The following is a 22,924-nucleotide window of genomic DNA, read 5'->3' as shown; positions in this document are numbered from 1 at the left end:
CTTCTTGCAGAGAGGACACATCTGACCTCCACTTAGACCCATGTTTCCACCATTCCTGTTCTCGGAGTTACAGAGACATCATCAGCAAGCTCTGCATAAAACCAAGTTTACATGACACATGCACAGGACACCTATAATGGAAACACCAGGTCCACCAAAGTTAGAACTTCTTGGCAGCTTGACATTTGGATCTGTGCCTTCAAGACCTTTTTTTGTCTAGTAGTTTCATCTCCTTTAAAAAGCTGTATTTTTCCCCAGCAATTTCTATGAATAGAGAATTTGGCAAGTGGTTTCTTTATTTCAAAAAACCACAGCCTGGTGGCTGCTCTGCTGCATGACCTAACCAAGAGCTGGTCAACTATGAATGATTTAATATCAGGTTCCCTGTGGGGCCAAATGTTTACTGAATGCTCACCAAGAGCCAGGACCTTACGTGTTCACAATGTTCTTTAAATATTTCGAGGTATCTGTAAGGTATAAATTACTAACACCCATTGTATAGTCCAGGAAACTGAAGCTCAAAGAGGTCAAGTGGCCCAGAGGTACACGTCTGGAAAGCAGTCTAGCTAAAATCTCTGAGCTCCAATTCCAGACTCTGTCCCAACACCAGAAAGGGTTTGGCCACAAGTTAACTATGTTCAGGGTAGATCCTGCTGAGACTGAAGACCCTTAGGGAAGTTGGGAAGGGGTAGTGGGGTATGGCCAGGAGGCTTCTATAAGAATAGGAAGAGCCCAAAATTGTGCTTGGCAGCCAGAGATTTAAATTTACAACTGTGGCTTCAGCTCAGTCTCACAATGTAGTCTACCCTTAATACCTTAAGGAACGCCGTAGGAATTTTCTCTTTATAAAATGTGAGCATAACACAGAATTTTTGCAAATACACAAATATTTACTAACTCCTCAAAAGTTATTCAAGATGCCAAATATCCCTTCCTGAAGCAACCATAAATAACCCTATATTATCTGTCCTACCGTGAAAATCCTCAGAGAACACAATGGCATATTCAGGGGTATAGGGTATGGTTTTATAATGTTCCAGCTTACATTTATTGGAGACATAGACACAGTTACATAAGCAGGGAACAGAATTTTCAATTATAAAAATTCTAAAAAGTAACAACATTTTAGTTGTATATTTGTATGGTATTATTTATTTATTTATTTAAATTTTTTTTTTTAAGAGACAGGATCTCGCTATGTTGCCCAGGCTGGAGTGCAGTGGCTATTCACAGGTGCAATCCCACTACTGATCAGAACGGGAGTTTTGATCTCCATTTCCGACCTGGGCCAGTTCACCCCTCCTTAGGCAACCTGGTGGTCCCCTGCTCCCGGGAGTTCACCATATTGATGCTGAACTTAGTGCGGACACCCAATCAGACACCGGATCGGCATAGAGCACTACAGCCCAGAACTCCTGGACTCAAGAGATCCTCCAGCCTCAGCCTCCCGAATAGCTGGGACTACAGGCACCCACCACTGTGCCCTGCTATATGGTATTTTTTAAATGCAATCAAGCTTTACATATGAATGCCATCAATATATCCCAATATTTTGTGAAATTCCCTCTAAATGGAGCACATAAGATATCCATTAAAGTTTATTTTTAGCTAAAAGCCAAACCCTGTTTCATTTTATTGTAGCCTTCATCTAGTTTTAACTTAGAAAAAAGAAATATAACAAGGCATTAAGTGACTTAATAAAAGCTTATCCTAGAATGCATTTCAGGGTTACTTGCCACACACACCCCAACAACTGCTCTCCCTAAATCATTCTTTCCAGATGTGCTGAGATGAAGGAGCAAAGGTGTCCTGAAGCCTGACTTTCCCTTAAAACTGTATATTAAAAGTTTCCCTGGTATGCTCCTCTCAGACTAAAACTGGCTTATGATTAAGAGTGGCAGGGAGGGAAGGAGATGAGAAGGAAACCCTCTCTAATTTGTCATCAAAAAAATAAATCAGAAAACAGCCTTTAATCTTAAGAGTACGATTTACTGATTTAGTCATTTATTTACAGAATTGATGGAAATTGTTAACAAGGAGTTAATTGATTTAAGTCACCTGATTACCACAGTTAATTAACCACACTGACTTAATCTTCTTTGAAAACATCAACTAATCATTTCCCAGGTGTCAAGGGCTAAATCGTTAAATAAAAAATAAACCTCTGTCCTCCTCTTCAAGAAAGATTTCTCGAGTGTGTTTTCTTTACGGATTCCAATCTAGCAACAAGCCAAGTTTGGGGAAATTTTGTTTTTATATGGCTCTACTGAAAGACCTGCCGTTTTTCCAGAGTTTTTTCTCCATTATAATAAAGGAAAGGCAGTCTTGCAACCTTACCATGAGTGTCATTTTGAATAACTTCAAAAATGAGCAAGGAACAGTTCTTAAATAAAAATGAACAAATAAAAGGCAATGGAGACATTCATCTGGGAAAGTCAGTTTTCAAAGAACTTAAAAAAAAAAAAAACAACGCTTTATTGGGACGGTGTGACTACAAAGGAATAGCACAAGGGAATTAGCAGGGGTGACTGAACTGTTCTCATCCTGACTGTGGTTGTGGCTACACAAATATGTACATGATTAAAATTTACAGAACTGTACACATACACAGAGATTTTAGCCTATGTTAATTTTTAAAATAAGATAAAGCACTTCATAGAGGCCAATTCTCTTTTTTACAGGTAGAAAAACGGAGGTTGATCACTTGGCCCCGCCTCAAAAGGGAAAGCGGGGGCAGTGAAAAAAAAAAAAAGAAAATCGGAAATCCATCTTACATGACTCTTGCCATTCTTGTTCTCAGTTAGCAGAACAATTTCTTCTCTTCAAAAACAAGAACAAGAAAAAAAAGTCAATTGCCTTTGATCCTCCAATGTGCCCATAGAACAGCAAGGTCTTGGAAGGAACCAAAGTCCCAGGTCACTGTGACAAGTCACGCTTAGGCCTCCTAAAGGGAAGAAGTAACTGGAGCTTTAATACAACTCCATCCTTCTTCCTATCCCTTTCTCCTTCCTTCAATCACAGCAAAATGCTTGAAAAATAAATCTGGATTACAGTGGGATTTTGTTGCACATATTCACAATCAGCAACAACTATTAAAGACCCTTTTGATTTCCCTTACAGGGAAGTGAAAGTGTTCAATACAATATGATCCTTCTTAGCTCAAGGCTCTCTTGGTGCCATGTTCTCTCGTCTGCACTGTTGAGTTTAATTATTTACAGCAAGAAGCATCTAACTTTCACTGCCTTTCAGTTAGTACGTTCAATTTTTAAACCATGCATTTTGTTTTTCTGTAGACTCTTAGCTTTCAATGATTACTTAGCAAATTCTTTCAACACCTCACTGCACCAAATATTACGGAAGAAGTAAATTCTTATCTCAGAAGTGACCTTGAAAAAAAACGCAGAATTTTGGTAGATAAAAACCAACATTTAACAATTGATTGAGACGTGTATATTCATCTTTAGGCATTTGCAAATTCTTTTTTTATTACACAGTAAGTTAAAAAGAGAGCTGGGCACAGTGGCACAGATCTTAGTCCCAGCTACTCAGGAGGCTGAGGCAGGAGAGTTGCCTGAACCCAGGAGGCGGAGATTGCAGTGAGCCGAGATCGCGCCATTGCACTCCAGCCTGGGCAACATAGTGAGACCCCCATCTCTACAACATAAAATTTCTAAATTTTTTAATTAAATATAAATATAAAATTTAAATATAAATATAATAGGATTCCCTATTAATAGTAATCATTATGGTCTAGATAAATTACAACTGTCATGTACATTAAAATCCAAGAATCTCTTCTCAAACATACCAGGCACCAATGAATCCCCAAGGAATGGTTGATAGAATCTTGCAACTGTGTTGCTTTTAAGGACAACTTTTTCTTTTATTATAACAACTCAATTTCTATTGCTAACTAGAGGAAGGACAGCCATACTAGAAGTTTGTTAAGTTCTATCTTTGAGGCCCTCCTAATAGATCTCAGCTGAAATTCCCCATAGAAGCCATTCTTAGAAAAAGCACAACCACGCCGGGCGCGGTGGCTCAAGCCTGTAATCCCAGCACTTTGGGAGGCCGAGGCGGGTGGATCACGAGGTTGAGAGATCGAGACCATCCTGGTCAACATGATGAAACCCCGTCTCTACTAAAAGTGCAAAAAATTAGCTGGGCATGGTGGCACGTGCCTGTAATCCCAGCTACTCAGGAGGCTGAGGCAGGAGAATTGCCTGACCCCAGGAGGCGGAGGTTGCGGTGAGCCGAGATCGCGCCATTGCACTCCAGCCTGGGTAACAAGAGCAAAACTCCGCCTCAAAAAAAAAAAAAAAAAAAAAAAAAAAAAAATAAGGGTTCTGCATTCAAATATTGGTTCTGCCACTTAGTAACTGAGTCGCTTTGGGCAAATTAACTCACCTGTCACTGTCTTGGTCCTTTATCCATAAAATTGTTTATTTATTTATTTATTTATTTTAAGATGGGTTTTCACCATGTTGGCGAGGCTGGTCTTGAACTCCTGACCTCAGGTGATCCACCCACCTCGGCCTCCCAAAGTGCTAGGCGTGAGCCACCACACCTGGCCTATCCATAACATTTTTACTGTTACTACATAAGTAGGTAAACTAATACCTACACAGTAATTAGGCCAGTGCCTGGTATAGAAAGCACTCAAATAATTTAGTCGTTTTTACTGTGGCTTATTTCCCAACTCCTCTACTCATCCATGTGTGGAATTCCATCATTCTTCTGCCTCCAACCTAATTGTTAGGTACGGAGTCCTCAAAAGAATGGGGACTGAGCCAGCGCGGTGGCACGTGCCTGTAGTCCCAACTACTCGGGAGGCTGAGGTGGGAGGATCGCTTGAGCCCAGGAGTTCTGGGCTGTAGTGCGCTATGCCGATCGGGTGTCCGCACTAAGTTCGGCATCAATATGGTCACCTCTCCGGAGCAGCGGACCACCAGGTTGCCTAAGGAGGGGTGAACCGGCCCAGGTCGGAAACGGAGCAGGTCAAAACTCCCATGCTGATTAGTAGTGGGAATGCGCCTGTGAATAGCCACTGCACTCCAGCCTGGGCAACATAGTGAGACCCAGTCTCTAAAAAAAAAAAGAAAGAAAGAAAGAATGGGGACTGATATGAGGGAGACTATGCCCAGGAGACCAGTGGCCATGGGTCCTTTTCAGCAGTTGGGGGCCCTCTTTGATTGTGCCCATTTTTCCTTCATTCATCAGGAACAAGACTCATGAATGTCCTGACTTGACATGTGATGTTTTTTCCACCACAATCCATGCTGCCTCCCTGAGTGGAGAAACCACTCCCCTCTTCAAAGAGGGCCTTTTGTTTAATCAAGGCTGTTTTCACTGTGTCATGGTCTCAGACAGCTTTCTTTTGTGTTCTGTTTAAATACAGAATGACAGTCCACTAACATGAAGTCTAAAAACTTTGGCTTATCTTTTTGTAAAAGCTACTGTATCAAATCTGTACCAAAAATAGCAGAATGACCCATTCTGCATGTACAGAGGAATTCTCACAGGGTAACCAAGTATCTGGGATGGAAGTTAAAAAGAAGGATGCGGATTCAGCTACTCTCAAATGCACTGGGAATCACCAGCAGGGCGGGAGTGGGAGGCACTGGGGTGAAGAAAAGCGGGGAGCCAAATGGAGAGAAACAGCGTTGCTAAGCCACTTGCTTTGATAGAGACAGCAATTTTCTCTTTTCTCCATCAGGACCCTGATGGGGCCTCCCTCCAGGGGCCTCAAGGAATTAAGGGCTGGTAGTACCAGGGAATGGTGATCAGCTAAAGATGCCCCTTCTTAGCACCCATGGTGGCATCTGTCCATTCATTAATTCAATGTATATTCATGTATGTAGCCCTATTCTGGACACTAGGGAAAGCAATGAATAAAAGAGATGAAAATCCCTTCCCTTGTGCCATTTATATCTCAGAGAAGGGAAGACAATAAGTAAGGAACTAGGCAAACAACTAATTAAGTTACGTACCTTATGTCAGATGGTGGTAAATGCAATGGAGAAAGTAAATCAGGAAGGAGGAGATTGGGAAAGAATCAGAGAAGGCCACACGGAGAGGGTAACTTATGAGCAAAGACCTGTAGGAGGAAAGGAAGTAAGTCATGCACCATCTGAGGCAAGAGCATTCAGGAAAAGAGGGAGCAAATGCCAAGGCCCAGAGGTGCTCACCATGTCAGGGACAACAAGGATGTCACTGCCTGGAGCATGGTGCATGGGGAGAGGAGAAGAAACTGAGGTCAGGGAGGTGATGTGAAGGCCAAATGGTTAGGGGCTTGCAGATCATGGTAAGGACTTGGACTGGCTCCTCACAAGATGGGAAGCAGTGGTACACCCAGAGACACGCCATACATCTTCCCCTTACGGGAAGGACCAGCTGCGAGGAAGGACTTTCTTCCTGCAACCAGCTCCTTTGGGGTCTGCCTCAACTATAGAAAGCCACCTGTCCAAGGCCATGTCCTTCCCAAGACAGGCCACATCCAGTGACTGAGCAAGGCCATTTCAACCTGACACAGGACATTCTAACAGGCAACTCTTGCTCCAGAGCTTATTCTGGGTTGACGAAGGGCTGTAGAGTTCAACTTCTTCTTCTGCCCATCCTGCTTCCTCCCTTTCCCTTCACAGGCATTGTTCTTAATAAATATCTTGTACTCCAAGCTCCATTTCAGTGTGTTTTTGAGCAATCCAACCTGTGTACAACAGAAACCATGGGAGCTTCTGAACAGAGGACTGTGATCTGACTGATGTTCTAAAAAAAAGTTGCTAGAGCAAGGAAACCAGTAGGGAAGCTATTGCCATCATCCAGGCAAAAGAGAGCAGCCGTTGAAACAGGATGGCAGAGGTGAAGATGATGATAAGTAATCGGATTCTAGATTTATTCTGAAGATCAAGACAATGGGATTTGCTAAGGAATTCTGTATGGGATAGAAATACAAAAGAAAAGTCAAAGTAGGAAACAGTTTGAGGCCTGAGCACGGATGGAGAAGCCATTTGTGGAGATGATAAATTCCACATGGAAAGCAGGTTTGGGCATTAGCGGAGATCAGATGTTTCATTTTGAACATGTTAAGTCTGAGATTACTATTAGCCAGCCAGGTGAGCATTTCAAATGTGCAGTTGGATATGTAGGTCTAGACTAGGGTAGTGGTCTGAATTACATTCATAAATTTGAAAGTTGTCAGCATGTACATGGTAAAGAAGTACATATGAGGCCGGGCACGTTGGCTCAAGCCTGTAATCCCAGCACTTTGGGAGGCCAAGGTGGGTGGATCACGAGGTCAAGAGATCGAGACCATCCTGGTCAACATGGTGAAATCCCGTCTCTACTAAAAAAATACAAAAATTAGCTGGGTGTGGTGGCGCCCAGCCTGTAATCCCAGCTCAGGAGGCTGAGGCAGGAGAATTGCTTGAACCCAGGAGGCGGAGGTTGCGGTGAGCCGAAATCGCGCCATTGCACTCCAGCCTGGGTAAGAAGAGCAAAACTCTGTCTCAAAAAAAAAAAAAAAAAAAAAAAAAAGGGGAACTGAGGTCGGGCACAGGGGCTCATGCCTGTAATCCCAGCACTTTGGGAGGCTGAGGCAGGAGGACAATTTGAGGTCAGGAGTTTGAGACCAGCCTGGCCAGCATGGTGAAATCCTGGTCTCTACAAAAATACAAAAATTAGCCAGGCACAGTGGCATGCACCTGTCATCCCAGCTTACTCAGGAGGCTGAGGCGGGAGAATCGCTTGAACTCAAGAGGCAGAGGTTGCAGTAAGCCAAGATCACACCACTGTACTCCAGCCTGGGTGACAGAGCAAGACTTCACTGCAAAAAAAAAAAAAAAAAGTATGGGGACTGAGATAACAGAGACTATGCCCAGGGACAAGTGGCCCTGGGTCCTTTTCAGCAGCCTGGGGCTCTCTTTGGTTATGCCCATTTTTCCTTCTTTCTTCAGGAACAAGACCCATGAATGTCCTGACCTGATATGTGATGTTCTTTCCACCACAGTCCATGCTGCCTCCCTGAGCTGGGAAACCACTCCCTGCTTCAAAGAGGGCCATGAGGCCAGGCGCGGTGGCTCAAGCCTGTAATCCCAGCACTTTGGGAGGCCGAGGCGGGTGGATCACGAGGTTGAGAGATCGAGACCATCCTGGTCAACATGGTGAAACCTCGTCTCTACTAAAAATACAAAAAATTAGCTGGGCATGGTGGCTCGTGCGTGTAATCCCAGCTACTCAGGAGGCTGAGGCAGGAGAATTGCCTGAACCCAGGAGGCGGAGGTTGAGGTGAGCCCAGATCGCGCCATTGCACTCCAGCCTAGGTAACAAGAGCGAAACTCCGTCTCAAAAAAAAAAAAAAAAGAGGGCCATGAGACAGGATGAGGCCACCAAGGAGGTAATGTAACTAGAGATGAAAACAGGTTGGGGAAATAGACAGGAACAAGCATGAGATACCAAGGCAAAGCCAGCAAGGAAGAAAAGAAACCAGGAAAATGCAATTTCTTGAACATTTAATTAAGTGTTTCAAGGAGGGAGTCAGCATATACTGTGTCTGATGCTGCTAACCAATTAAATAAGACCAGAGCTGAAAAATAATCTTTAGATTTAACAGCATGGAGGTCATGATTGACTTTAACCAAAAAACTATCTGTCAAGGGTAAGGTTAAAGAAAATGTCATGGATTTGAGAAAATTTTGAAAGATAATTACAGGCCGGGTATGGTGGCTCGTGCCTATAATCCAAGCACTTTGGAGGCCAAGGCAAGTGGATCACCTGAGGTCGGGAGTTCAAGACCAGCCTGACCAACATAGTGAACCCTGTCTTTATAAAAATAAAAATAAAAAAAGAAAGGTAATTGCAGTGGATATAGGCACATCTGTATAAGAATTTTACTGTAAAGTGGAACAGAAAAAATAGAGTGATAGCTAGAAGGGAATGTGGAAAAAAAAGAGGATTTCATAAAAGACAGAGGGGACAATTGCCGAGAGGTGAGAGGGAATGGGATTTAGAACATGAATGAAATGGTTGGACTTAAAAACATGGAAAATTCTTCCAGAATAATCGGAGGAAAGACAGAATCTATAAGCTGAAGTTCAAATGATGATAGCTGAATTATAGAAATGTATGGAGTTCTCTTCTGGTTGCTTCTATCTTCACATTTTTTAAAAGGCTAACTCTACAGCTAAGCAGGTGATACCAGAGGTTTGAGTAAAGAGGAGAAGATATAAGGAAGCAGGAGAGGCACTGGACAAGCTAGGAAGCAAGTCCTGAGCTTGAGATCAGCTTCATGAATGTAAAGCAAGGCTAGTCAGTATACTTGTATTTTTCTCCTGCATGTTTAGCTACAGAGCTGCAGATGTGGAGAATCGGGTTTAACCAGAATCAGGAACTTGCGAAGCACAACAGAGCCAGATAAAGAAGCCAAGCTGCTGCCGGTGTATGTATGCAAGGAAGTGAAGTTAATCATCGCCATAAAATAAAAATTGAGGAAGTAAATAGATGAGGGATTTGAGGGACAGTAAAAATAGATGAGGGATTTGAAGGACAGTGAAGAGGCAGTAGAATCAACGAACTGTGAGTCCCAGTGAGGTCAACAAAGGGTTGAGGCTAGGATACAAAGGAAATGAGCTATGAAGTTTATCTACACTTCCATTCCAAGCGCAGAACGAACAGCTTCTCTAGAAGCCAGTGGACTATGTCAGGGGTGTTCTGAGATTAATTCCTGACTTAGGTGAGAAAAGATTAGAAGACCTACAACAGTTGTTTACCTCAACAAATCTGATGACCTTGAGAGGGTCTTGGGCAGGGGGGAACTTTAAAGTTGTCCAAGGTAAGAGCAAAGCATACAATTAACACACAAACAGTGGCACATTTAGGGAGGGTTTCAGGACCTGCCATGCTGGCCAAAAAAGGAGGTGGTCAGGAATGAGGACAGTACTTCATATTACCCTCAGACTTAGAATCCTGTCCTTGTTAATGTAGCTATCTTGTAACATTCCCATCCGAAAGAAAGAGATTTAACAGAGTATACTTAACTGCCACTGAAAAAATTTGCAGTGGCAAGTCAGTTCATCTCTAAGTCTGTTTACAAAACCAAAAAATGAGAGGGGTTACATAGATCAGACATTCCCAAAATTTGTCCAGACCTCAGAATCACCTGAAAACTCTTAAAAATACAGATTTTCCAAATTTTCTTTATCTAGTCTATCACTGATGGGCATTTGGGTTGGTTATGGCACATATACACCACGGAATACTATGCAACAATTAAAAAGAATGAGTTCATGTCCTTTGCAAGGACATGGATGAAGCTGGAAGCCATCGTTCTCAGCAAACTAACACAAGTACAGAAAACCAAACACTGCATGTTTTCACTCATAAGTGGAAGTTGAACAATGAGAACAGATGGACACAGGGAGGGGAACATCACACACTGGAGCCTGTCAGGTGGTGGGGGCCAAGGGGAGAGAGAGCATTAGGAGAAATACCTAATGCATGTGAGGCTTAAAACCTAGATGACGTCGGGCACGGTGGCGTGTGCCTGTAGTCCCAGCTACTCGAGATGCTGAGGTGGGAGGATTGCTTGAGCCCAGGAGTTCTGGGCTGTAGTGCGCTATGCCAATCAGGTGTCCGCACTAAGTTGGGCATCAGTATGGTGACCTCCTGGGAGCAGGGGGACCACCAGTTTGCCTAAGGAGAGGTGAACTGGCCCAGGTAGGAGATGGAGTAGGTCAAAACTCCCGTGCTGATCAGTAGTGGGATCGCGCCTGTGAACAGCCACTGCACCCCAGCCTGGGCAACATAGTGAGACCCCGTCACTAAAAATAATAATAATAAATAAATAAATAAAAATTGTAAAAAAAATTTCAAATAAAACCTAGATGACAAGTTGGTAGGTGCAGCAAACCACCATGGCACATGTATACCTATGTAACAAATCTGTACATTCTGCACATGTATCCCAGAGCTGAAAGTAAAATCAAATAAAATAAATTTTTTTAAATACAGATTTTTATATCCCTGCTTTAGCAAGGATGGATTTTGATTTAAGAATCTATATACTTGGCCGGGCGCGGTGGCTCAAGCTTGTAATCCCCGCACTTTGGGAGGCCGAGGCGGGTGGATCACGAGGTCAAGAGATCGAGACCATCCTGGTCAACATGGTGAAACCCCGTTTCTACTAAAAATACAAAAATAGCTGGGTGTAGTGGCGTGTGCCTGTAATCCCAGCTACTCAGGAGGCTGAGGCAGGAGAATTGCCTGAACCCAGGAGGCGGGGGTTGCGGTGAGCCGAGATCGCACCATTGCACTCCAGCCTGGGTAACAAGAGCGAAACTCCGTCTCAAAAAAAAAAAAAAAAAAAGTATCTATATACTTTTTAAAGTTCCTCAGGTGATTTTGATGACATGCTGAATTTGGGGAGCTAGCTGACTTTATCTAGGGTCCTTAGAAATTGTAACATTCTGTAAGTTATTGTGATGAAATAATACTTTTGAGAACATAACTGAAACCTTCTCAAAGTTGAATTCCCCCTAGATAGGATCAAGGAAACACATAGCCGCATTTGCCCTGGCAGCCATATCACAGTCATATGGGAAGCCAGACTGAACACCAAGGTGAAACTTAGGGGGGAGTAAGGTCAAGAAAAACACACACAAAAAAGAGAACTGGAGCCCTGACTGTACCTCGCCTGAACCCCACTCCGCCTCAGTATTCTTTACTCACATGAGCCAATAAATACCCTTTATTGTATTGGCCACTTTGAGTTGGGTTTTCTGTTTCTTGCAATAAAAAGTATCCTCCACACCCTCCCCTACATCAAAATTAAACCAGTGTGGAAGTACATGGTAGCATGTATCACCTCCCTTCTAGTGAGACTACAATGCGGATAGGATTGCCATATTTCAGACAAAATGCTTCCACTCCTAAATTCAACTTTAAGAATTTCCTGATAAAATAAATTATTCTGGCGGGGCATGGTGGCTAACGCCTATAATCCCAGCACTTTGGGACACTGAGGCGGGAGGATCAATTGAGCTCAGGAGTTTGAGACTAGCCTAAGCACTATGAAGAAAACCCATCTCTACAAAAAATACAGAAATTAACTGTGTGTGGTGATATGTGTCTGTAGTCCCAGCTACTTGGCGGGGGCCAAGCCGAGAGGATCGCTTCAGCCTAGGGAGTGGACGCTGCAGTGTTCACATCACTGCACTCCACCCTGGGTGATCAAGTGAGACCTTATCTCAAAAAATAAACGATTTTGATTTTTTTTTTAACCTTTACTCAGGAAATGTTCTCTTTGTTAATGAGATAAAAACCAAAGAACTGAGGCCAAAGTGACATGCAAATCACTGACACTGTAAGACAGAATATTTTTATATAGGAGTCTGAGACTGTCCAGCAATACAGAAGTGTAGCTATGGCCAGGCACGGTGGCTCAAGCCTGTAATCCCAGCACTTTGGGAGGCCGAGGCGGGTGGATCACGAGTTCGAGAGATCGAGACCATCCTGGTCAACATGGTGAAACCCCGTCTCTACTAAAAATACAAAAAAACTAGCTGGGCGTGGTGGCGCGTGCCTGTAATCCCAGCTACTCAGGAGGCTGAGGCAGGAGAATTGCCTGAGCCCAGGAGGCGGAGGTTGCGGTGAGCCGAGATTGCGCCATTGCACTCCAGCCTGGGTAACAAGGGTGAAACTCAAAAAAAAAAAAGAAAAAAAAAACAAGTGTAGCTACTTTCCTTTTCCTCTTTTTCAGGTTTCCTCAACACCTTCAAAGGTACTTAACGCTGTTAACCTAATGTGAATCAGCAGATCAGTGAGGAAATACTAGGAATCTTCATGTGTTATTGGCTGATAACACATAAATTTAAAGGAGACCTTGGGTATTGCTTGCAAACTTGGATCTCAAGATCTGGACAATAAACACGCCATTGTATCCATGGTAACAGTGGCTCAACTATTCAATGCACAGAATGGTAATTACATTTCCTCCTTTCATTCATTTCTCACTGTTTCCAATAACCTGGGGGTCAGGCATGATCTGAGGGCTAATGACCAAAAGTAAAACTTCAGATTGTCTAGTCTGTCATTATCTAGGAAAGACTTACATTTCTTTGCAATGAATTTCAGTGCTATCCTAAATCGAAAGTACCCTAATGTAAAAGTTAACCATCCTACTTTCATTATGATAATGTCTCCATTTTCTCAGCCAATGTGATTAGAGATAAGACTTCGATTAGAGACCAACTAAGTTAGCATCAGCAAAGAGTACATATATCTGGCATTTCTGAATTAATCCAATAAGGCGTTATGGATACCTGTTCTACCATTTACGGGAGAAGTTCCTAGGTGAAGTGCTAAGGACGCTCAGATATGTACCAAGATGTATTGTGTCTCCACAGAAGCATCTTAACCTGTCTCCAGACTCTTGAAGCTTCTTTCTCTCTACCCCATCCTTATAGCTGAGGACTAGTGCTTGGAAAAGGGATAAAGTCTTAGGAACATAAACATTGGAGTGAAGTAAATTGGAAAAGGAGCAAGAGCCTAAGATTCCCAGAAAAATGAAATACTACACTGGACTCAAGGGATCCTGTAGCCTGGTCTCAGCTCAATTTCCAGAACCTTCCTATCACAAAGCTCTGCTCCAAATAAGAAAACTTTAGGATCCAAATAAACCTTCTAAAAGTCCTTCTTTCTCCTGTTCTCCTTCTAAACTTAAAATTGCAACATGTTCACATGAGCACAGATCATCACGTCTTATATCATAATGTTTCCAATAATTTTCTCCTTTCAATTCTGTAAGTTACTCCAGGGCTACCAGCTCTTAAGAAATTTCTGTAGCTTTTTCAAGTGCGTCTTCACATATAAAATGGAAATAACATCGCCAGTCAATTTTATCCGATAAGGTGTACTGGACACCTGTTATTGTTGCATCCCAGCATCTGTTCGTCATTCTCCCAATAGCCTTACCCCAGTTTCTCTCTGGACTTCACCCCTTAGTACATGATCTCAAGGACTGAGTATATAGCCCAAGCCTAAGCCATGGGAACACATCATGAGCCTGGTTTCACTGACTGCTTCTCCAATGAGCTTACGACCTAAGCAGAGCCCCTGAGATGCAACTGAAACTTTTGCTGGGAATAGTTAAGATTAAAACCCTTATTCTTTCCCAGTGGACATGAGGAGGTGGCTCCAGAGCCACTGACAGCCACTGTACATCAAAGGAGAACATGTTTAAGAATGGAATCATCTCAGAGCCAGGAGATGGAAAGAAAAACAAGATTGGCGTGACATAGTTTGAGCCTCCATTTTATGTTAGGTTGAACCAAATAAAATTGCCAATATTTGACTATTTCTGCCTAGAAAAAAAAGTGAGTCTCAAATGGATCAACCTAATTATCTGTATCTTTTCAACTATATATTTATTTTCTTTGAGACAGGGTCTTGCTCTATCGCTGAGGCTGGAGTGCAGTGGCACGATCACAGCTCACTGCAGCCTTGACCTCCTGGGCTCAAGTGATTGTCTCACCTCAGCCTCCCAAGTAGCTGGGACCACAATGCCACATCACCATGCCTAGCTAAGTTTTTGCATTTTTTGTAGAGACAGAGTCTCACTATGCTGCCCAGGCTGGTTCTCGAACTCCTGGGCTCAAGCAATTCTCTTACCTCAGCTTCCCAAAGTGCTGGGATTTATAGGCATGAGACACCACACCAAGCCTCAACTATGTCTTTCAATAAATTTCCTTTTTGGCTTCAGGCAGTTTAACTTGGGTTTGTGACATTCACAAACATAACAGTACTAAATAATATGTGAAGCTGTGGTAGCCACTATAAAGATGTAACAACACACACAGGTGCATCATTCACAGACCCATTTGTAAAGAAGATACTAAAATATTGCAGTACCTCCCTCCCCTCAAGTTTGGAGAAAGTAAAATTCTCAGAGGATAATAATGATGAATGGAGTGCTCCCTTCAGCAGCACATATACTAAAAATTGGAACAATACAAAGAAGATTAGCATGGCCTCTGCACAAGGATGACAGGCAAATTCGTGAAGCATTCCATATTTTTTAAAAAGTTAAAAATAAAAAAATGATGATGATGAATGGAAATCTGTATGAGACTTCGCAGTTTATTAAACATTTCACATTCATTGACTCTGCATAACCACCCCGTGAAGTACATATATGCCCATTTTATAGATAAGAAAACTGCCCCAGAGCATCCAGAGTGTGTAGTACTGGATTTCCCAGATAATAAACGGCAGAACTAGGAATCAAACTCAGATCCTCTAGCTTCAAAATCACAAGCCCTTCCCACTGTATCTCAAAACACTGTAACTGTCAAGAAATTACTTAGAAAACATTTCCATTAGGACCACATGAAGAACCACAGAAATGCTTTTGACATTTCAAAACAACTACTATATGATCATTACCATGAAGCATCCCAAAACTCTGATGCTGAAACATCTCCAGTCTTTCTAATGCTAGTGAGATTCTGAGCCGGGTTATTAGGAATGAGTCAATGACTATCTCAGAATCTGAAATGCAAAACTGCAGTCCATTTTAATTGAGATCTAGACACTCCTTTTCAGTTCTCATCTCCCTTAATCTTTCTGTAAGTATTGATACTATGGACTCATCAGCACACTGTTGACATTAATAAATTTTCTCTTTTTTCTTTTTTTTTTTTTTTTTTTTGAGACAGAGTTTCGCTCTTGTTACCCAGGCTGGAGTGCAACGGCGCGATCTCGGCTCACCGCAACCTCCGCCTCCTGGGTTCAGGCAATTCTCCTGCCTCAGCCTCCCAAGTAGCTGGGATTACAGGCACGTGCCACCATGCCCAGCTAATTTTTTGTATTTTTAGTAGAGATGGGGTTTCACCATGTTGACCAGGATGGTCTCGATCTCTTGACCTCGTGATCCACCTGCCTCGGCCTCCCAAAGTGCTGGGATTATAGGCTTGAGCCACCGCGCCCAGCGACATTAATAAATTTTCATGGAAAAAAATAAACATTCACAGAATACACAATAGCAGTAACATTTTTTAATTACTCAAGACTATAAAGTTAATAGGATATGATATAACCTTTGATTTATACCAAAGTTTTCATCAAGCTTATTTTTTCCATACTAGAATAGGGCTTCACAATTAGTACTTTTTAGTTGCTCTAAATTCATGCAGTCAACCTTGAGAATCACTTTCCTATCAATTCAACATTCTTTCATAAGCACCTTCTACTTTCTACTTACCTTGTAGCTACTAAGACTTAACAGAGGCTGGGAGTGGTGGCTCACACCTGTAATCCAAGCACTTTGGAGGCCAAGGTGGGCGAATCACCTGAGGTTGGGCGTTCAAGAGCAGCCTGACCAACATGGTGAAACCCCGTCTTTAAAAAAAAAAAAAAAAAAAAATACTTAACAGAAACTCCAAAGCCAATGTGACAATGTGCTTGCTTCGGATCACACAGGAAATACACCCAGGTTCTTGATAACATTATTTTAGAATGATAATTTAAAATTTTAATTAAAAAATTTTGGCCAGGCACAGTGGCTCATGCTTGTAATCCCAGCACTTTGGGAGGCTGAGGTGGGCAGATCATCTGAGGTTGGGAATTCGAGACCAGCCTGGCCAACATGGAGAAACCCCTGTCTCTACTAAAAACACAAAATTAGCTGGGTGTGGTGGCACATTCCTATAATCCCAACTACTCAGGAGGCTGAGGCAGGAGAATCGCTAGAACCCAGGAGGCGGAGGTTAGAGGTTGTGGTGAGCTGAGACTGTGCCATTGCACTCCAGTCTGGGCAACAAGAGTGAAACTCCATCTCAAAAAAAAAAAAAAAAAAAAAAAAAAACCTGTCAGGGTTTTTACAGTGCCTGCCTAGAGAGCGTGAACAATAACTATGACCTAATAATTACATTTATTAAGCCTAAAAACCTAGTCCTGCAGCAGCCTGCACTACAAAACCCAAAGATCTTCAGGAATGTGCTTTGATGGCTCAAGAATTTGAAAAATTGATCTGCAGGTATGGTCATTAGGAGTAGGGACATTGTCATGGCATCACTTCTGGACCAGGCTGAAAGCACATGGTACACGGTTGTAATAACCTATTACAGGATTCCTCTTTGGCCTGGGACAGGTAACCCATCCAATTTTTTTTTTTTTTTTTTTTTTTTTTTTTTTTGAGGCGGAGTTTCACTTGTTACCCAGGCTGGAGTGCAATGGCGCAATCTCGGCTCACCGCAACCTCCGCCTCCTGGGTTCAGGCAATTCTCCTGCCTCAGCCTCCTGAGTAGCTGGGATTACAGGCACGCGCCACCATGCCCAGCTAATTTTTTGTATTTTTAGTAGAGATAGGGTTTCACCATGTTGACCAGGATGGTCTCGATCTCTCGACCTCGTGATCCACCCGCCTCGGCCTCCCAAAGTGCTGGGATTACAGGCTTGAGCCACCGCGCCTGGCCACATCTAATTTTTTTTTTTTAAGATTCATCTGCTCATCAGGCTGTGCCTTATCAAGGAATCTAGAAATCTCAACCAAAGAGGTGGGAGTGTTCAGAAGGCACTCTAAAAATGGTCTACTCTAAGTTTATACCTTAGCTCTATCAAAGGCACATGTCCTTAGGCAAGAAACATATTAACTCCCTTCCCTTTCACCCCCTCAGCCTCTTTCTTCTCCCTCCTGGGCTAGTTGCTTATCTGTAAGAAAAAAAAAATGCAAGCAGACCAGTTGATATCTGAGATTCCCTCTAGCTGTAAAAAGTCTGAGTTTCTATTAAAATGAGATAGTTGCTTGACTGAAGGGAGTTCAGGCAGAAGCCTTAGGAACTTTTTCAAGTAGAGAAAGAGAAGCCAACAACTTGAATGAAAGCAACTGTGAGGTTCCAGAGATGTGATGGAATAAAAACAATACATGTTTGCTATTGGCCCCACAATCCTTTTAAACACATAAACTTCATGTGAAGACATAATTGTCACAAAAGCTGATACTAACTCTTTTTTTTTTTTTTTTTTTTTTTTGAGACAGAGTTTCGCTCTTGTTACCCAGGCTGGAGTGCAATGGCACGATCTCGGCTCACCGCATCCTCCGCCTCCTGGGTTCAGGCAATTCTCCTGCCTCAGCCTCCTGAGTAGCTGGGATTACAGGCATGTGCCACCATGCCCAGCTAATTTTTTGTATTTTTAGTAGAGACGGGTTTCACTATGTTGACCGGGATGGTCTCGATCTCTTGACCTTGTGATCCACCCGCCTCGGCCTCCCAAAGTGCTGGGATTACAGGCTTGAGCCACCGCGCCCGGCGATACTAACTTTTAAGGACATTACCACATTTTTATTGAATTAAAGAATATAACATTGGGCCACGTATGGTGGCCTGTAATCCCAGCACTTAGGGAAGCAGAGATAGGAGGATCATTTGCAGCCAAGAGTTCGAGACCAACCCGGGCAACACAGTGAGACCCCATTTCTATTTTTGAAAAATAAGTTTTTTAAATTAATAAATAGAATACAACTTTGTTTAAGGTCAATACTATTTTCTCAAAAAAAAAAAAGAAAAAGAAAAAGAAAAAACTTCCAATCACATCCTAGGGTCTGAGAAGTCTTCAGAGAACTGTTAGTGAAAAATGCTTAAAGAAGACTTTCCTATGTATATTTGAAAATTGGAAACATGAAGAGGCAGCAAAAGAATGTTACTTTAAGTGTTGATATATAATTAAAATATTCTGGTTTTGGTTTATTTTCTAGTTTATTTTCACTGTCCACATGCCTTACACCATGCTAAGCACTTTACATATTTTATCTCTTTATGCTCACAAGAGATCACTGGATAAGTTCTCATATTATCTTGTCAATTTTGCAGATAAGGCATCTGAGCTATGCAAAGTTGGTTGACTTTCTCAAGGTCACACAGCTAGAAAGTGGTAAAGCTCTTGTTGGAACCCAAACAGCTTGACTGCAGATTCAGGCTCTTCAAAATGTTTTTTTCTCGACAAGCATTACACAAAAGATAAGGAAAATACAAATAATTTTAACTACAGATATGGTACAATTTTTTTCAAAGACTAATCATAGAATACTCAGAGCTCTTTTCTCCCCCTCCAATGTTTAGTGATGCAAAGTTTGCCGTGGTATCCTGTTTAAAATGTAGTGCTTAATTAAATAAAGGCTCTTATAATGTCCCTATATTTTACTTCATATATTAAGTCAGGATCATTACAACAAGATTTAGAAATCTCAACATATCAGGCTGAGGACATTCAGAGGAAATGTACCTTAAAATGACAAATTAGGAGAACCAGGAATGAGGAGACTTGGGCTAAGGTCTTAGAAACCTGAGGAGAGATTCTGAAAAAAGATCCACAGTTATGAAGCAGCAGGTGGTGAGGAGCTGCAAATTGCCCCTCAGCTTCTTTAGGAACCTCACATATGAACAGTAACTTAGGGAGCATGACATTTTTTGTACAAAAGAAAAAAGAAACTGGGCAAGGCACGGTGGCTCACTCCTGTAATCCGAGCGCTTTGGGAGGTCAAGGCAGGCAGATCATTTGTGGTCAGGAGGTCAAGACCAGCCTGGCCAACATAGCAAAACCCTGTCTGTACTAAAAAAATAAAATAAAAATAAATTAACTGGGCATGGTGCCCCGGGCTTGTAGTCCCAGCTACTTGGGAGGCTGAGGTGTGAGGATCGCTGGAACCTGGAAAGTGGAGGTTGCAGTGAGCCCAGACTGCACTACTGCACTCCAGCCAGGATGACAAAGTGAGACTCTGTCTCAAAAAAAAAAAAAAAAAAAAGAAAAAGAAAAAGAAAGAAAGAAAAGAAAAACAGAGAGAGAACCACATACTGTAGCAATTAAATTATAGACTCTGAATTCAGAATCCCTTGAGTTTCCCATTTTCTAGCGGTATGACCTGGAACAAATTACTGAATTGCTCTCTGCCTCCACTTTCTCATCTGTGAAACGGGGATAATAAGAGTACTTACTTCTAAGGGATATTAGGAAGATTGAGTCAATTAGTACGAAGTGCTTAGAACAGGGCCTGCCATGTACATGAGTATGCTGTGTTACTATTACTATACACATTATTATTATATATTATTATCATAAAATGAAAGATGTATGGATGCAAAAAAAACTATCAAGAAGAGTAAGTACTGGTTATTTAGTGACTAAACCATCAACCCAGGAAAAAGAACATCTCTTTTGGTTGTACAGAGACATAGATGAATCAAGGTAAGATTTCCTTTTGCCGAGCAGTGACGGGAACGTAGTAAATCCCATATCTATATTTAGGACATGAGATATAACCCTAAGCATTGTGCAAACTGCACGATAATAATAAACCCTCTTTCTGCGTTACCAACACTGAAAAAAGGTATTCAAAGCAAGATTCTTAATGATCTCTCCCTGCCTGTCTTGCCTTTCCGAAGACTTTTGCAAGACCCGTGGGGTTTGTTAGCGTTTCCAAACTTCTTCCCAGGAAGTCTGAAATGGGTGCTGCTAGGAGTTGCTGTATAATTACTTACTTGATTCCCTCTAAGGAGCTTACGCTAAGAATTGAGGAAAGAAAGCAGATTAACCATTTGAATACATGCCACGGCCCATCTACAAGCCCTCCCCTCACTCCTCCGTAAATGGGGGCTTCCACAGTCCCCACCCGTCAACCCCAATATGTGATCCAGGAAAATCAATTTATTGCATTGGCTAATCCTACAACAATAGGGGTTTCATTTTCATTGTAGAGCAATTAAGTTGTCCGACAGGAGGGAAGGAGCAGGAGGGGAAAGGGGGGACTCTCCCATCCCTGCAGACAGATTAGCCCCCGCGGTGGCAGCAGCGTCCCCTCTGTCTGTCTGGTGGTCGGTCACACGCAGCTCCTGGCTGCTACCTAGCAACGCAAAGCCAGGGGGAGAGCTCGCCGGTTCCAGCCTCCTCCTCGCCCATTCATCCCCGGTCTGGTCTCTCTCTCTTTCTCTTTCTCTCTCTCTCTCTCTCTCTCTCTCTCTCTCTCTCTCTCTCTCCCCCCGTCTCTATTCGCCTCTCTCCTCTCTCTCCTCCCAGTAGCTCTCTCTCCCCTCCTTCTCTCCTTTTCCTCTCTACTTGCTTGTCTTACCCTCTCCTTTTCCTTTCTTTCTATTTTTATTCTCCCTCTCTTTCCCTCTTCTGTTTCTGTTAAAACATAAACTCTCGGACAACTTGAGAAAAGTTTAAAGCATTTCACACCAGAAACTTTCTGCATTCGAGCCCCAAAACTCTGGCCTAGCAGACGGGCCCCATTCATGAACACAAAAGCCCCCAGCTCCCAGCTGGAAAGGAACACTTCAAGAAAAGACTCCAGTCCCTCAGCCGCTCTCTCGGCCAATCCCACCTCCCGACCTTATCTTGGCTCGTAAGTGATCTGTGTGGTGAGAGCGGTCTCTGGGGGTCACCGCGGGACCAAGTTTCGCCGGTGGTGGGAGGGGTGCTCTGGCCCGCGGCCCTGAGCGCTCGAAGGGATCCAGGGAGGGAAACTGCAGGTGGAAAGCTGCGCTCGGAGCAGAGCCCGGCACCGCGCAGCCGCTGGGAGAACTCCCGTCTAGAGGGCTGGCTGCAGACGGCAAAGAACCTCGTTCTCTCGCCAAGCGCTTTCCATAAGGGTCGGGACAAACGCCCATGGGAACAAAGGGTCTCCTTGGGGTGCGCTGTCACCGAAACTGGAGGTTCTGCTTTCTCAAGTTTGCTGCCGCTCAGTTTCTGGCGCGCGAAGGAGGGGCGCTCCCGCTCCGGGTTCGCGAAGCAACCGGAGCGCCCCACCGGGAGAGCTCCCGCGCGGCAGCCCGGCCCTAGTCCCTGCCGGGCTGCCCTCTTCTCCGGCCTTCCGCGGAACTGACCCTGCCACAGCCTGGGAAGTGCGCGCTCCGCGAGAGGCTCCGGCCGGGCGCTTACCTTGGCCACTGGCCGGCGCTAGGCAGGCGGCGAGAGCCAGCAGCAGCGTGCACACCACTGCCGCCGGCCGGCGCTCCATCCTCGCGACGGTCCCCGGCCTCGCCGTTGCTTCCCCGGGAGGTGGGCGCGCGTAGCACACTGCACCCGCAGCGCCTCCGCTAGCTAACGCTCCTTGAGGTCTGCACCTCCGCCCGCTCCTAGTGGCCAAAAGCCTGCCCCCGCGCCCGAGGCATCCCGTTTTCTACCCCCGCCAGTCCCCACCCTCCAGACAGTGCATAAAGCCCTTTAGACCCGACCGCCCCGGAACAAGCATAAGGGAATCCAGCGGGCAGGCCCCCTGCCGCCCGGCCCGCCCCCTGCACTTTGCAGCTCAGGGAGGAGTGGGCACTCGAACACACGCGCCCTCACACCTGCACACTCCAGAGGCGCGTGCGCACTCACACACGCACTCATACGGGCGCATGCACTCCTCAATGTCACACCAACTGATACAGGTTCACTCATAGACACCAGTCACAGACGCGCGAACATTCCAGTCACACTTCAACGCCGACACACAGTCCCCTTTACGCGTGCAAACACGAGCACTCTCCCGTGCGCACACTCTCACAGGCACACACACACGCTCATACGCGCTGCCCTCGCCTCTCCGCAAGGTTTTCCCCCGCACAGAAGCTGGCGAGGCAACTCACGGGGAAATCTGCACGCACGCAGTTTTACTAAATGAGCAATGGAAAGGAATAGGCGAGGAGGAAAGTCAAGAACAGAGAAGAGAAAGAAAACTAAGAAATGGAAAAGGACAGAAGCCAGAAAAGTAGAAAAGTAGGAAGGAGAAAGGAAGGGAAAGAGGCGGAGTGGGGATGGGAAGGAGTAAAGAGCCTGAGGGATGGAGATCTGTGACTTTTATTCCTGGCCTGATCTCTCTGGGGTCCTTCAGATGTCCTGGTTTCCCCTGATAGGATACAGGCTGATGAGATGGGGTGCTCTCTGTTTTTACAAA

At 43.9% G+C, this 22,924-nt stretch overlaps 1 protein-coding gene and 1 non-coding gene across 2 annotated transcripts in view; one reads left to right on the top strand and one right to left on the bottom strand.

The window, feature by feature from the left end:
• The window catches only part of LRP2 (LDL receptor related protein 2), a 222,142-nt gene extending 200,005 nt beyond the window's left edge, over positions 1-22,137 (bottom strand). Inside the window, exon 1 of the mRNA XM_074399509.1 lies at positions 21,925-22,137. Within this exon, the coding sequence (XP_074255610.1) occupies positions 21,925-22,003 (79 nt within the window). The 5' untranslated portion in view covers positions 22,004-22,137. The remainder of the gene's footprint in view (positions 1-21,924) is intronic.
• Positions 14,961-15,068, top strand: LOC120364390 (U6 spliceosomal RNA). The gene has a single exon (XR_005579652.1). It is a non-coding gene; the product is annotated as a U6 spliceosomal RNA (small nuclear RNA).
• Positions 22,138-22,924: the final 787 nt, after the last annotated feature.

The sequence above is a fragment of the Saimiri boliviensis genome, chromosome 5 (genome assembly GCF_048565385.1).
Source record: "Saimiri boliviensis isolate mSaiBol1 chromosome 5, mSaiBol1.pri, whole genome shotgun sequence".
Lineage (NCBI taxonomy): Eukaryota > Metazoa > Chordata > Mammalia > Primates > Cebidae > Saimiri > Saimiri boliviensis.
The sequence above is the reverse complement of the archived record's forward strand: the minus strand, read 5'-3'. Positions and strand labels throughout refer to the sequence as shown.